At 33.6% G+C, this 17,258-nt stretch overlaps 1 protein-coding gene across 2 annotated transcripts in view; it reads left to right on the top strand.

Annotated features, from left to right (window-relative positions):
* The window catches only part of LOC100642959 (protein fem-1 homolog CG6966), a 38,472-nt gene that overhangs the window by 12,747 nt on the left and 8,467 nt on the right, over positions 1 to 17,258 (top strand). Inside the window, exon 1 of one of the 2 annotated variants that reach the window (XM_012309207.3) lies at positions 9,750 to 10,575. The exons of the other annotated variant lie outside the window; for it this stretch is intronic. Coding sequence (XP_012164597.1) covers positions 10,537 to 10,575 — 39 coding nt within the window. The 5' untranslated portion in view covers positions 9,750 to 10,536. Of the gene's footprint in view, positions 1 to 9,749; positions 10,576 to 17,258 lie in introns of those variants that run through there. 2 annotated transcript variants of the gene reach the window in all.

Below are 17,258 nucleotides of genomic sequence, written 5' to 3' on the forward strand. Positions count from 1 at the left end.
ATACGTTCCAAGTATGTACCATCGATTTTTCATTGTCCTTCCTTATCGCTTCTGGCCAAGTCAGCGGTTCACTGACTAAGCAGGTTATTGTCTTTCTACATTGCTGGACGATTGTATGTATCAAGATTCCTGGAAATTTTCTTAAGGACAAATGCGCATCGTAATTTGTCCACGCGCTTCCAACGACAAGATTGATAGATAAGTCTTGAACAATATTTTACTAAACAAATATATGATTTTGACATTGAATACTGAACAAGATTGTTTGGGTTTTTTAAACGTTTTACTCAAGAATTCAACAAAGATATTTCCATAGATAACGCAGACAAGATTAAGCATGCAGAATTTAATTAAACAGAAAGATGTATTTAAAAATGAAATTATTCCTAAATTATTCGTCGCATCATGAGATTGTTTGAACAAGAATTCATAAATATAAAAAACGTAACTTCATTCTCTGAAAATTTCTTGACTTTAGTACCAAAATAAATATTCTTTGCTTTTTAAATTAATCGTTCAGAAAGTAAATATTTAACGATAGATCAAGACCAGTCTCTGATGTGTATTTAAATATACTGTGTATAAAGTCTACATTAAATACGCCAGTAGCATGTAAATATTTTTCGTGATATCACGAAGAAGAATATCGATGAAATCCGTAATTTTAGCGAATTTAGCGGTTCTACTGTTATCGTCGATAAAATATATCAGTTTACCTTCTGTGTGACTCATATTTCCATAAATATCTTTCCGCGATATTTCTATATTACGCGTGTATCAAACAAAGCATTCAGTTTCATAAGATATCTCGAAATTTCATTGTTCCATCATCTTATCCACAATTTTATACTACGCGTAACGTATAACGGACTTTCACTTCAGCTTTATACTTCTCTTTGCCTCGGTGATCCGTGTTAACCCCTTTTTCTCGCAGTTGCAATTAATTTGTCCGTGCTGCATACAGCAAGGGAAATCTACGGTGTACGAACGACGGGGATTGAAGAGTGACTCGAGGTACATGCGAGTCAACTCTCCCGGCACGTTCTAATATTACTCGGTCGACGAGGTAGTGAGTCAGAGGCATAACCAGGCGCAGAAAAGACGTCACTCAGAATGGAGAGAAAGACTAAAATGCCTCGTGCGCCTACGTTGTCTTTTAATATATTCCGCGATCTTCTATTTACCCTTATTCACGCGGGAAATCAAACAGCGGCTAGAATGTCAAAGGGGAGATTTCAACTTATTAACTGGGTCGTTTCTTAGCCAGAAAGTTTTATTATTATAATGGTTTGGCAACTAAGTGATTGCGAAGTTTGTCATTAGGTAGTAATCACAAATAATAAATAGAATCAACCGAAGAAACGAAGGAGAGAAACACGATAAGAACATCTTTTCTTATTGATTTTCTAATATCAACGCAGTTTCGTGCTTAGAAACGGGGGAATATGAAGCAATTGAAAATAATTGAAAGTAAAGGTAACAAAGAGCGTCTTGAGTTTCAAGATGCAGATTTGAAAATAGCGGTTAAGTTGACGAAATTTTGTGGAAGGTAAATGTACGATTGTAAGCATAATATTTTAATATTATGACGAGTAATATTGCGAAGATTTTGAAGAGGACAACGAGACGTATATTTAGCTGCGAAACTAAACATCGTACAAAGGCAATTTTGGTAACATAGTGTTGATCAACAACGTAACTAGTTTTTCAATTGTTTTCCTGTAAAGAATAGAAAGCGTAGCTTATCATTTTCTTCCTCTGTGCTCTTCGAAAGATAAAGATAGATTAAATGTAGTTTAGTTTTAGGGTAGTTTCGATCTCGGAAAATATAACTACGCGTGAACCAATTTTAAAGGGAAGGTCTATAAATAAAATTCTTAGGGGTCCAAGTCACGAGTTAGCTTGTCTTATCTGATGAACGAGTTAAATCGTCATATATTTTCCTCTTTCAATATCATACCTTATGAAGAGTCGAGCGGAATTTTTACAAGGACAGATTTCCGGGAATTCCACCTTTAAATATATTTTTCTCGCCTACGGGCACGTGTTTCACTAATCGGATTGAAATTTCCAGAAAACATAGATTTGAAAACAATCGACTCGTGTTATGTTATTGAATTATGGTTATAGGATGGAAGATTTTTCAAGTTCGGGGATTTTCCGTTCGAACGATATCTTTTTTTATTCGTTTCTGTTGCTGTTTTCTCACATTGGAAGGATTATTTTCACGAATAATGAAACAACTTTTTAAGCGTGTGAAAAAAATGAAAACCGATATCTGGCCACTCGTATTCAAATTAGTTTAATAATCGGACCTTTGAAATAGATAATAATACGCTATGATGTGACTTGAAGTTTCAGTATCTATAACAATGAGAACGAAATTTTCCAGAGAATATCACCTATCGCGTAATACATATATGTATTAGGTCATCCCACAAGTCCGTGCCGACCTTTGTGTATACGTTTCATATTTTAAAGAAAAACAAGAGAACTTTTATCGAGACGGAATAATGAGAAATGGGAAGAAGTTGTACAACGAGAGGAGGATTACATTTTTTCATGAAACTGAAAGGTATGTAAACAATCTTAATATATATAACCGCTCGAAAAACGGCACGAACTTATGGGGTGACCTAACATAAATACGCATTTCTTATCACAAGGTGTAATTTGTCTTTTATCTTGACTTACAAAATAATACATTTTCTCTTCTTTAGTTTTAAAAAGATGATATATTTTCTATTAATGCTTGGTAATGCATTTATTCGTGTTACGTGAATCATTCTGTTTCTATATGAAACATTGAGGACAAAGGTGAAGTCACACGTTTCCTTTACAAATATAACTTTATAACGTTAATTTGTTCCAGTAAGCTGTATTGATCACATTTGTGCACCAAATCCAAATAACGTGGCAGAATCAGTCGTTCCATCGAGTATTTTATGTTGACATCTATCTTTTAGACAGCGAATTATTTATCGTGTCGTGGATTTAGTCCACGATTTTTCTATCATACGAAGCCTTTCGTTATTTATTCAAGACGTCTTTCAGGATGTCCTTTAATTAGTCTTCTGGCGATCAATAGCGACTTAGACGTCATAACTGTACGATTGTTATTAATGTACGGTACATATGCCGTGTAAATGACACTTCTATTTAAATTTTCGTTCGTGGACTTTATCGGTCTGCAAAAGGTCAGCTTGAAGGAGGAGGATCCTTTCTGACTTTCATTAACATTTCATAGACAATGTGACGATGATAATGTCGGTCACTAGCAACTTGTTAATTTCTTGTAAATATTCGTGTATCATCACCCAAGAATGTGTTTAACAAATCCAAGTAAGTTCTTATTTTGAAATCGTATTTGACGGATAACAATACAGAATACGTTGTATTCTGTATCCTGGTGTTGAACCATCTAAATATTGTTGTGACAACTTAAAGCGATTTGAAAGTTACTTATTTATTTAAATCGTTTATTTAGATCCTTATTGTATTTGCTTGTAATTGTATTAACTTGAAGGACGTAACGAACAGATCGTTTGATATTTATATATCTTGAGCCACTTAATTGTTGTGTATATTGCGTTGCTAAAAGCATTTCATTTAACAATCTTTCATAAAGATATCAATCTGTTAAAAAATGTAGTCGTTTAAAAATCAGTTAAATCGACTTCTTCGGCTTTAACTTTATGAACCTAGAATCAAACATACGATAAACACTTATTAAACACGACATAGTACCACGCCAGAATAATTTACTTATAATTGTCAATAAGAATTGATTGTAAAATTCTTCCAAAAAAGAAAAAAAATGTATTTGTATGTGTGCAAATATATCTTAACGCAATTATTTATTGACTTACAATCGAAACTTCTACAAAGAACGAAACAAAGCTATCTCTATGAGCCATATGCTTACAATTATTACGGGACACAGGCGATTCCACGGAATTTAATTCTTTTTCGTTATTTTGTTGAATAATTAAACTCTCAAACGAGACGTACGTTTGTTGATATAAATTCGTACGATCTTTCTACAAAATGTTTACCTTACATTCTGAATAAGATAAATAAGAACTTATGATAAAAAGTGACATGGACATGATTCATTGTCATTTATCTCTGAATAAGACCCAGCTGCAAAACACCTTTAATTCTAGATTGTATTATGTAAAAGACCAATAATTTACATATTTTATGATTATGATTTCTAAGAATAGACTGTAAGAAAATTTATGATACAGCCTAAGGTGTCTCTGAAATATAATTAATATAAGATGTAGTAATAGTAATAATAGTAGTAATAATAAAATTGAGCCTCATACGTGCGTTAGCTTTACAGAATAAGCAGGAAGTTATTTTTTTTTTTAATAAATGGATTCACAGCCGATCAACAGATACGACTTATGTAGTACACTTGTAATGATGTATCGCTAATTTACCCTTTTCAAATAGTTTTTCCAAGAGCCAAATGAATTGCTCGCGATTTTCAAATTGCATATTCGTACAATAATAAATTCGTATAACAAACGAACTATACATACGGATTAGAAGTATTTCATCATCGTAACTTAAGCAAATCTATGCGGATTCCTTCAATACATATTAATTAATTTGACCTATCATATTATTAACCTGACACGGGAAATGAAGTAATCAGAATTAAATGCCGATCAATGAATTAGTCTATTCGTATAAACAGACTAAAAAGTCTAAGAGTTTCCACTTCTTCAAATCTTTTCTCCTGAAAATTTGATTTTCCGGTACCAATAAGTAAATTGCAACGAAGTAACTTTCAAACGATTTACTCCTTTTGCCATTTATGAATCAACCGATCAATCCATGGGTTTTTACATTCATTTCTTTTTCCCATTTCCTTAGCAAGAATTCGCAACGAGAATATAATCTTTTATGTAAATAGGATCGTATCGAAGGAAATCTGATAACCGATATTGCTAGCCTTCTTGCGAAATTACGTTTTCTAAATATCCAGGAATCCCACGCACAGTAGGTCGTTTGTAAGACGACGATGCAAAAATTTTCGCGAGATTAAATTGCACATGTATTTACACACGCGTGTATTTTACATACAGACATACGTATACCTACCTCTGCAGTTCTCTCACAATGATATGTCACGAACGTTCAATGAATGAATTATGTACGTAGGTTTCTGAACACAATAATATTTCTATTCAGGATTAATAAAATTAATTAAATGATAATATTTTTGTTCGAGAATCTTGCTTATCTCGTGTAAATTAATTACGAATTATATTTTTGTAATAATAATTAAGTATTCCAAAAAAGTAAGTAATCTCGAGACTTGCCCTTCGAAATTTTCGTATGATTACCTATGACCCAACAATGCCAGTTGAAAATTAATAAGAAATTTCGCGATATTTAAAATTCAATGTCTGATATATCATAGTAATTTATATTATTAACATTACAAAACATTCGAACTATATATATATTACGTTAAATATTAATATTACACAATATACAGATCAGTTTCTTCTTTTGAACATAAATCTCACATTAGCGCTAGAAAATTAGAAAAATCTTTTCGATCAAAGGATTATTTGTAACAATTTATGGGTAATGAATAATTCATTTAAAGGGACTGAGTAATTTATATCATTATTTTGCTCGAAACATTTAAAAATTATAACGTAAAATATCACTTTCATTTACTTAGCTTTAAATTAATAGATTATGATTCCGGCCAAAGAGTTAATCGTTTGAGAGAATTGTCAGAATGCAAGACGCGTCTCCATGAACGAATCATCGTTAAATTGGAAGGATAGAATTTTTATAAAATCAAGAACGTTCCAACTGAAAGCGTTACGCAGTGTGTACATATAAAGATCCTTTGTTTTATTAAGAATGTTGTTCTACCTCAATGTCGAGCAACATTTGGCTGATGAAATAACCAGTAACATAGCGTCACAATCACGTACGGAAAATGTGGTAGAATTTCATGATATACGTTGGAAGAATTTTTTTTTTTATGTGATTCATTCTTGTTTTCCCCGTGGATAATTGCGAATAAATCACAAGAATATAAATCGGTGTCGCAGGAGGTGCGCGTGTGCGGTTACGAACATTTTGGCAAAACGTTATTGTAACGAGAACAGAAGGATGTAGCGTAGCGACCTTGTAACTTACAACGAATCAGTTGTCGATGATTGCGTTCTACTTGCGATGTATACAATTGAATTCGTTAGAAGAATCTGTGTTGTGTATCCGCTCAAGGATATCACGATCTCGATTATCGAGTGAACTAGTTGATAGAATCTACCTTCTTTGTAAATGCAATTTTTTATATTCGTTAGACGTACAAAAGGTGAGGTACGTAATTAGATTACGCTTCTACAGAAGTAAATGATCTGTAGCTATGACGCTCTTTTTTATATTCGTTTGTCTACCTTTTACACTTTCATCGATTATATCGATCGCTTCTATCTACTACAGAAATGAAAGAAAAAAAAAGAGACAGATGCAATACACGTGTTGGTAGTACAGATGCTTTTATTGTCTTATTTGCTTCGAATATGCAGGTAGTCAGTAACGGTTGCGACATAACGAAAAAAACATAAAGATCATTGCTGAGGATAATAGGTCGCTACTAATATCACGAGGATACAATAATATGTATCCTGTATGATTATTGTCTTCAATAGGAGTCCCCGATATAATGATCGTAAAGAATTTTAATAAGGAGTTTAATCTTTAAAGGATCTAAACACTGAATTCCCCGAATAGGTAGGAATTCTTCGATGCAAATTTACATCTGTCAATGTTTCCGAACGTTTGCGAACACCTAGTTCAGACAGAGGTTCATGGACGATTAAATTCTTTTATCGTTATTTTTTGCAAGTACAAATATTGACTGAGGCAGATCCACCGTATGCACAGAGATTCCTAAGAAGACAGAAATCTTCAAGTTGGTATAGAGCCAGGGCTAGCATTCTTCGAGTAGATAAAATTTTTAGATAAAACTGTAATAGCGATAAATAGTTATAAATAACGATTTTTCAAATATCCTCCATTCCTTGTTATTGGTACCTCGCGCAGTAGCCAAACATAAACATAAACATAACATTCTAGGTCTTTGCGATCGTTATACTTTGTGTAATGTTTATTTTTGATTATTTGTATGTTGAAAAGAATCGTTTATTTGAACAATCGTACTTGCTAAAAAAATATTTCATATTTGGCATTTTTGTCATTGAACGTATATTTGTTAAAGTATACGTACTCTTGATACTGTAAATATGCACAATGTCGAGAATTTAAACGAAATGGAATGTTGATACTGAGTATGTTTGTTATTCTTCGATCGTTAACATATTGATTTAAATAACCAGCGATTTTATAACGTGTACATTATGTAAAATAGGTAATAACGCGCCTCATGATATACTCGGTTGATTTGTACTCACATTAATACTTCACTACCTGTAATACTTTTTGTAAATACCTTTCTCGAAAGTTTACGTAACAGTCTCGCTTGGAAAGTATAAGTAAATGTAATTTCATACAACATCTAGTTACATAGTTAGCAATCATTTCTTTCCCTATTACTTGCACAGTTCAACAATCTTACTCATTTCTTTCGCCTGACAACGTTTCTGAACCATTGGTTTCCCGATTCATACGATGACCTCGTGTCTCACTTTCCAGGCAACCAGTCGTAAAACCTATAACTGAAATATTAGTAAGCAATTGCTTAGCTCTATACGGAAAAACGCGAAGACAGGTATACAATTTGTAACGTAGCGATATAATAAAATATTTGGTCCTTGATGTTAGGTAAATATAACGTAGTCCACGTGTTACCGTAATTCTCGTTTCTCACGTGCCTGCTGCCAATGTTAACTAGTCTCTCCAAAAGCATTCTACGATCGTTCTATGCTACTTCGTATAAGAACCCCGTTTCCGCTATTATATCAGCAATGAGTGGCATTTTACATAAGTCTCACGACCATATGACGTTTCTCGTGTTGAGGATTTGCATCCGCGGGAAGTTACACGTAATACCGGCGTACATATGATACCTGTTGCACTTCAACGACACTTGTTACATAACCAACGATATGTCGTAGTTGATTGCGTAATTATACGTTTTTCTTATACGTCAGTATGACGTCACAGCGTTACGTTCGAAGAGTAATTAATCCCTCGCTGTTAAGTGACGCGAATCACGTTTATTTTATATATCTTCGCTAGTGTTCGCTACTGAATTCTATATACGGAACAACCAACGGTATAGTAAATATTTAATAATTCGATAGAGAAATTTGGTAGCTCGAAAAAGGCAGGAGATGATTTTAATTTATTTTGTTGACGAACGACACAACAGGTGGCTCGATAGGTTCATCGTCTTAATTATCAAGCAACGCGGCGTTTATTATTGATCAAAAATATTAATTTATGTAAAATTTTACAATTTTTTACAATTATACAATCAAAAAGGCCACATTGTATGTCTCTTATTTGAACAGAAAGAAGATGTTATTTTTATTGACTACTGCGACGTAATTGTAAAAGATAGAACAGCGGAACCAGTATAGATGTGCCTTAGGTAAATTATTATAAAATCTATTTTTAAAGCACCACGGTTTTTAACTTGTACTCCACGTCCGAGTCGATATCACGCGTATATTGTAAAATGACATGCCGACTCGAATCTGAGACCGTGAGCATGTTATGAACCAATAAGTCTATTAATGTTGCCTCTGTGGTCGTTAACGACATCATTATGATACGTAAATAAGGAAGTATTTTTCATTTCTCTGGTTTTTTTTTTTTTTAACTATGTATTTAATGGTTCATTCTAGATAAACTGATCGATGATCTATACTTCTTAAAAAAACGATGTAAACAATGTGTCGGCGAAGTACAAAGCACTTTATCGATCATCCAGTCGTCTCAGATTTTTATTACTCAATTTCCTATATACGAAGTGATCGCAAAAGTACAAACGAGATAAATCTCAACTAAAATAAAATACGATATCCTAGATAAAATAACAACAAAATGAAAGAATAACAGGTATACGAACGTTGAAACGATCAATTTCATAAAATTATTTCTTAAGTAAAAAGAAAAAAAGGTTGTTAAAGTGAAATGACTTAAGACGTTACATTAGAATACGTAACCCCTATGTGTGCTTTCTTTACGTAATATTACGTAGTGTTAATGGCTAAATCTCTAGATAAACGGTAATCGTTCGGTGATCCGGAAAAATCGCCTGCCCGAACGGAGTCTGTGTCTGTCAATTAGTTCGGAAAATTGGATTTTCTTCGTTTGAACGGAGTCGATATTAAAGCCGATATAGCACGACGAACGATAGGCATGACGTGGCGAACGTATCTCATAACGCGCATACGCGCCAACTATATTCCTGTTGTGTAACAACCGGTAAGAGTTGATCAGGAAGAACAATTAGAAAGTGTACACGCTGGTGTTCTGGCACATAAGCAAGCTTATGCGACCGTCGATGCTGTTGCATAAATATCGGTACGCAGGGCCTACTTTCTCGCATTTTATACGTATTCCCGTGTTCGAGCTGACCACCTCTTTTCAATCCTGCACCTGGTAAAGAAGGTCCCTCCTTTCCTCTTTCACTGCACGATCTATCTTTCTCCTACTCTTTCGCTTAGCTCGTCAGAATCTCGCGGCACGCGTACTTCGGGGAAGTTCCAAACGAACAGTGTCGCTTCAAATAACAGGCTTCGCTCGTTCTTTCCTTTACGAGAGCTCGTAGCGTCATTTTCTGTATTTATTTCCGAGGTCTCAGATCAGTCGGTCACTGTGCGATTGTCAGTCGGTCGGCTCATCGATTACCAATCGGTCGCCTCGTTTAGTTTCCAATTTGCTCCCGCGTGGTCGAAGTTCACCTATATAAACGCTTTGTTTTTAAGTTCGTCCCATTATGCATTCGGTTTCGCGTTTCATGCATATTAAAAGTGCTTTCTCATTCGCTCTGTCTAGACGATGATAAACTGTTACATTTCGAAGGTGTTGATGTCGTGGCAGTGTGAATCATTCCGCGAGTGTGTTTACCATAAAAGATATGTATATTCGGGAAAAAAATATTTTGCTGTTTCTTTAATTGTTCCTTTTAACGGTCACTGTGCTTAAATTGAATGGAATTTCTAAATTACGTAGGATTTCATATTTTATGTCGTGTTCAGTGTATTTAATTGAACGCAATTTTGGAATCGTATAGAATTTGAAATCTTTGTACGCCAATCAGAACAATCGTAAAATTGAGATATAGTAAAATGGTTGAATTATTCTAAAATAGATCGACAATAGATTATAATAAATAGATCACAATTAGATCTTTACTTTATAAGACAGCGTATTATACTTAAATCACGAATCGTATAATCGTTAAATCGTTGTGCTATTCGGGTAACTTGAATACAGCTATTTCAGTAATCGCGCGTGTTAAAAAATATATCCGGCCGAGAGGCAAATTCGTTAATTGTGGCTGGAGAAAAGGAGAACGAGAAAATGGAGTACGAGCTAAACGATGGAAATTATTTTACACGAGTGAGTTTTGCATTCCACTTCGTTGATTATGCATTTTTCTTATGTATGCTTCTTCGCTTTGTTGACAATACTTTCACAACTTGAAATCATTAAAAGTATCGATAAGGAATTAAAAGTCGGTCAAACATGTTAATAACGTTAATCTATTTCCCGATCATGAAATTGCACGCTATTTATTATATAAAGCTGCAATCGTACAATACCTTCAGTCGAACAATACCTAAAACGTTAAGTAACGTTTATATATAACGTTGGAGCGTTTTTATTTTCTTATCTCGATGATGTGCAGCAAGTTTTTCAAAAACAAGGTAACTGTATAACGGGACAAAATCTCGTGATCGAGCAACCACGAATTTTTGGAACGTATTTGAGACAAAGAAACATATGTTCTAAGATGTACCGAGTAGGTTAAAGTATGTATTTATTTTATTCGTAAAATATCAAAACAACAGTTTTAAAACGGCAAGGATATTTTACTTGTAGAAATGGAATAAATAAATACACAAAGACTCGTGTATTATAACAGGATGACCTACGGCTACATTTAAGAATTTCTCTGTAATTACACACGCGTTTCTCAGCGTTACTTTTCCTGGTTGTTATGAGAGAAAATTAGTACCTTCGAATAATTGCACTTATTTACTTTCGCATAGGTAACGAAAGAAGGATATTAAAGTGAAATACCCATTATGCTCAAAGAAAAAAATAGGATACTTTTGACAATTCTGTACCGCGACGTTCATCGTTCGTGGTAGTCTAGAAACAGAAGAAAGAAATAGAAGAATATTTTGACCTCTTTACACTACCTTTGACCTCTTTACATATAAGTGGAATTATTATTTTCTTTAATAAAATATTCATCATACGCAATAGCTGTGAGTATTTAGATCTCCTATCAAAAGTTATTTTCCAACTTTCGTTCAACGATAAATCAAGATACAGATCATTTTCTACAATAACGATTCTACAATTTCTACAATGACGAAAAAAAATCTGATAAGAATCGTTTCCATTGTGAACTTGTCGTTTATCGTCCTTGAAACTTAAAAAATTCAAACTAATTTGCTGTTTACTAAAAGGAACATTGAAAAATACAATGAGAAACTAGGAAGAAAGATTACAAAGAAGTTGAAAATTTCAAAAGAATTTGTCGTTCGCGGTTATTTTCGTTCTTTAGATTTACATAATTTTTAAAAGTCCAATATATCTGTTAACGTTGAATGTGATCTTGGAATAGAACTTCTCGTCCGTGTTTTGAGAGGCGTGTATTTGCATTGAGGCAATCGCGCGTCCTCAGCGTTCGTTGCCTGGAGAAAAATAAACTCTCCTGATCCGTGCCATACTGCGCCATGCCGCGCTCTTCAGCTTCCTCCGTTCCTTCGAACACGCCTTTTTTTTCTACTATTTCTGAATAAACCGAGTACGCACGCGATACATGTTTATTTATGACGGATCTCTCGATCGACAAGAGCAAAATATATTATTCGCAGTTTCCATGCACGTTTGTTAATTGTCATGCTGACAAGTCGAAGCAGCTGTTCCGAGGTCAACGCACTTGAAAAACAGCGCCACTCTGACAATTGGTTTTATATACGAGACTCTACTACTCTAGTCACTAAAGTCTGGTGTATTAATAGAATCGAGCTAAAATGATTCATGCGAACTATTTTGTATTGAATCTTAGATCCGCGGAACTTGGAAACATTCGATAATTGTACAAATATCGAGACCCAAGTGTCATGGTTATGGAGATGCAGAAAACGGTTCTGTTTCTCGGAACTGCGATCTTAAACGTGCCGAACGTAGAAAAGGACGACGCGAGTGAAAGAGAAAGAGGGGCTGAGAGTCGAAGCGTTCGGCAAACATTAAAGACTGGCCGAGAATATTAACCGAAAGAGCGAAATTTTGTATTTTTGATTTATGATCAATGAAACGTTTCTCAACGCGTTTGTTACGTTTTTCTGATTGAAACGACATTAAACTCGATATACTTTGGTGCATATTCGCTCGCTTAATAAATGGCAATTAAATACGTATCGATAAATAAGTATAATTCAAATTATATCGTGTTTGGTGTCATTTTAATCAGAAAATACTCACGAATGCGTTAGTAAAAGCTTCATCTAAAAAAGGTCAAAAATAAAAAAGTCTTACTAGTACCTAGATACAATGTCCCAACGATATCTGAAATTGGATCATGTTACGCTACTTGATCTTGGCGGGCTGTCGAGCTTTCCGATGCGGCACCTGCAATGGAGATACGACGACCGTGCAGTTACGCAGAGAATCCTTTTTTGCAATTATTCGAATGTTTCCATATATGTGTAGTAATATGCAAGGAAGCAAGAAAAGTTGAAAGAAATAAGGCGAACCATTAGCTTCTTACTACTATTTTAAAAAGGAATGAGAATAACGAGAATATTCTTTAAGTGAATCCTTATTAATATGCGGAAACATAAAGATATTTAACCCTTTGAGTGCTGAATACTCCCGACGGAAGCAATCCGCGTGGATGGCACGCGCCTAGCGGTTGCGATCGTTAGGGACGGAATACTTTTTTAAATAAAAATTAATGACTTATATACGGCACTACTATAATATTCCTTTGCACCGCGAGTATCCCGATGACCTACCAGAAACTCCGAATCATTTTTGCTTCGAGCTACCAGGTACTGCGAGACCATTTACAATCGTATTTAAAATGTCGCCATGGCGACGACAGCGGAGCTGTTACTTCCACTTACAATGTTGCCATGGCGGCGACAATAGAGTGCACAGGGATATTATTCGTTATTTAAAGCAATATAGTTTAATATATATATAAGAGCTGTAAGTTTCTTTCGGTTTATATTATTTCATCGAATTATGTATGATCCATTTTGTTCTATTAAGATAAAGAGTACAATATTTGACAGATAGGTTTCATGTTTGTAAAAGAAACACAATTGTGGGACAATCTAATAAATACACAAGATAAGATGTATCGTTAAAGCGATATTATATAATCATAATTCTCGCAGTGTTATAAGAATTACGACTCCCCGCGAAGTATACAGAAGATAAACGGACTTTCATTTCTTTGTTTATCGCCGTTGTTAAGAAATGCACATGTATCGTCTCGTACATTAACGAAAGAATACATCCACAGCACTCAAAACGTTAAAAACTAAATTTGTGTCAAGGTTAAAGATAATACAAATAGCTTTCCAGTAGTACAGGGTTGTGGAAAATCCACTCGAAGAGAAATAGAAAACTCGATTTTAGAGATAATTAAGAGACGAATATTATAGAATGTAAAAAAAATAATTACCATAACGTGCGTCGTATAAACATATAAATGCGCATCAGGAAAGTTAATTAACGCTGAAAATTTGTAAAATTGATCGTTAATGGCGAGCACGATATCGACGATTATACGGGCAAAATCAAACCGGGTTTGAAGCGAACAGTTACGAGAAAGTGTATGGTTTCATCTCTGGTTACAGGCAATTTTATCCATAGATCGCGTTTCCATCGTTCTGTATAGATGGATTTCTAGAATGTCTTATTATTCGCCAAAGACGAAAACTGCATTTCGTGCCCCATCATGATACAGAAATATAGGGTCGGATATCTTTAAATTAAAAATTCGAATTTTTCGAATTTCAATGGAGTAAAAATAACAAGGGGAAAATATTTTCGAAGAAAAACATAATGAAATAATACAAAATGATCGACTGTTTTGCGTGATACGCGTTGTAATCAATATTGATTTAATTTAATTTTTATTATGATCAACAAATTATAATATACTAATGTATGCGTATACGTGTATTGTAATAATCCGGTGTATATCGAGGTTGAATGAAAAAGCTGTGTAAACTAATTTCATTTTTTAGCCGGCAATCAAAAATTAATAATAATAATATATATATATACGTTATATATGTATATCATATTATACACGCTATAAGTAGATCAAGATGCAGATTCGCGTACTTAGATCATCTCGAAGTAAGTATTTAGCTTAAAGTTAAATTACAGGAAGGCGTTAGACGTTACGAAATATTTGTCTCTGGAGTCAGTGATATTTGCTTATTTAAGGCGCTGACATTAACTTTACTTTTTGTTGTGTTACGTATACACTATCGACATACTTTATAATTATCCTAGAATTGACGTAATTTTCCCCGAGGCAAAACGACAAAATGCAATGGATAAAGAAACAATTAAACTTGGCATAGTTTTCCTTTTTTATTTTTGAAGCTAAAATTATACTATTGCTGTAATCTCTTCATAATCGCGGAATTTGCAACGAATCCTCTATACATATGAAAATGTTTCCACGTCAGGAGATAAGATTAGAAACGAGTTATTCAAATTATTAAAATTTGTATGTTACGACATAGAAATTTCTAAGTTCCTTTGTACGGTTTCGTTCAGCTAAACGAATTATTGGTATCCTTTTCTTTAATATCTGTTGCATTTTACGAATTACATACCGTAAATATAAATTTTCGCGAAATGAATTTTTTTTGGAAAAGATCTCCTCCGATAAGTTGTCAAAATACTCGATGTTTAGCAGAAACTTGAATTTCAGGACCAACGTTCGAAACGACGGAGCGTAAAGGAAAAATTTTCTTAATTATTTTCAAATTCGGCATTCGAATGCACAAGAGGTTACATATACATATTTGTTCCAGGTGACTTCTATTTAAGCGAATTTTATTCCTTGTTCCAAGTTTAATAGCAAGAAGTATCATTCACCGTACTGTCATAGAATTTCAAAGAGTTTTTATCTTGTAGTAGAGTACGAGAGATAGCCACGTGTATATTTCAACCGACATGCGAATACGAAATGTGTTCAAGGACAGTATGTATAATATCGAAAGGAAAAAAATTATACTCAGTGAACCTCAAATAGTCGAGATAGCAATCTGAAACGGAAGGGAATAAACATGAATTCCGTGACAGATGCACGTTACAAGTTACCTGTTCGCATTTCTTACTGAATATTCGTGAAGCAACGTCTCAAGATAACATCTCGTGAAATAGTTTTATTCAGTTTCTTACTTTGTAGTCACGAAATGCCAGTTATAATTCACGCTAAAAGTGTTGCGATAAATTTTAATGAATGTAAGATCTCGTACTTCGAACGTAGGAAGATTTGTATTAAGCATTTGTAGTTATTAATTAAGAATTTAACCACATTTTCTTGCAGAGATTTCGTTAATCACAGAATATTCCGAACGTTTCTAACAATTTATTACTTTTATTATTAGGGAAACTTAGCTTTGTTCGCTGTATCGAGATAGTAGTCGTTGCGTGATAGATTTGAAAATAAAGAAAGAAGAAAGAATAAGAAAGGAAAGAAAAGAAGTTGAGACAACGAAGGAAAGCTTGAAACTTTGCAAAGTATTATATAATATTGTAATATCATTAGTTTGAGCTTTTTAAAAATGATCTTCTATCGTTACTCCCATTGCCACTGTTCTTCTTCGATCTGTTGATTAAGATCGCAAGATCCTGCATATTAACTCAAACACAAAAGAGTAATCGGTTTACTTTCGGTCTGAAAATATATACTCATTTGCATCGTTCTTCGCGAAAATCGGAAAAATTTCACGTCCTTGCTAAGCCAGCAATATCGTTCGATTATAGCAACTGATTCACTGCAGTTTCTTCTTGGACTTGTTGCACCCACGAAGACACCATCGATAGTCTCTGTTTTCTTAACAAATAGACGTATACCGTTCGTCCTATATCCAAGAGAATCTAAAATAAACATAATAGCCATAAAATCTAAAATAGAAGTTATAAAATGAATTTATCGCGCAAGCGTTAAAAATATGATGATTAACGATAGGATAAAATGAAATGTCTCTCGCTTTAAACCTGTCGGAAACGCGACTTACTTAAAATATTTAACAGAATACAGGAGGTTATTGACATGAAATTGAATATAAGGAAGGAATGCGAAGGAAATGTAGTTTAGTTAAACTAACAAAGTAAATAGGTTTCACGTCGCATATGTGAGAAACAGAAAGAGGTTCGATAATAATCTGGTGAAAACTGGTAAAACTAAACGACTAGCTATTATCTTTTGTTAATGGCTAATACACTGTGTTAATAATTAGAGCGATAAGATTCTTTGGTAGACAAATGCGGCCTAATGGGTAGGTACAATAGCAATCCTGTAACGTTAATAATTTAATAACGTTATTATATATTATATATATTATATTTTAACAGATTATACATAGCACAAATTGTGTATGATTATTGTTATTATTATTGTATTATTTATTACACGGTAAATTCAATAATCAAAATATTCAATTTTATATAGATTCAATATACAATGTAAATAATATAAAAAAATTGTTTCTCGTTCAATGGTAAAAATTTGCTACGAGTAGTAGAATAATTTTTTCTTGATCGCTAGAAGGCGATAGTTTTTACATTTGACAATTTTATTTTCCTTTGATATATGTTTATAAAAATATAGCGTGGACACGTGTAATTGATGATAGAATCGATAGTAGTAATTCATATTTTTAGCAACCAAGTTTTATGTATTAGGAATGTAGGTTTTAAGCGAGAATCGAAAAGTCAAATTAGATAATGAATATATCATAGATCCGGAATTTGATCCAAAGTCGAAAAAGAAGATACTAAATATAATAATAATATAACGATATAAT

Source organism: Bombus terrestris, chromosome 6, assembly GCF_910591885.1.
Source record: "Bombus terrestris chromosome 6, iyBomTerr1.2, whole genome shotgun sequence".
Lineage (NCBI taxonomy): Eukaryota > Metazoa > Arthropoda > Insecta > Hymenoptera > Apidae > Bombus > Bombus terrestris.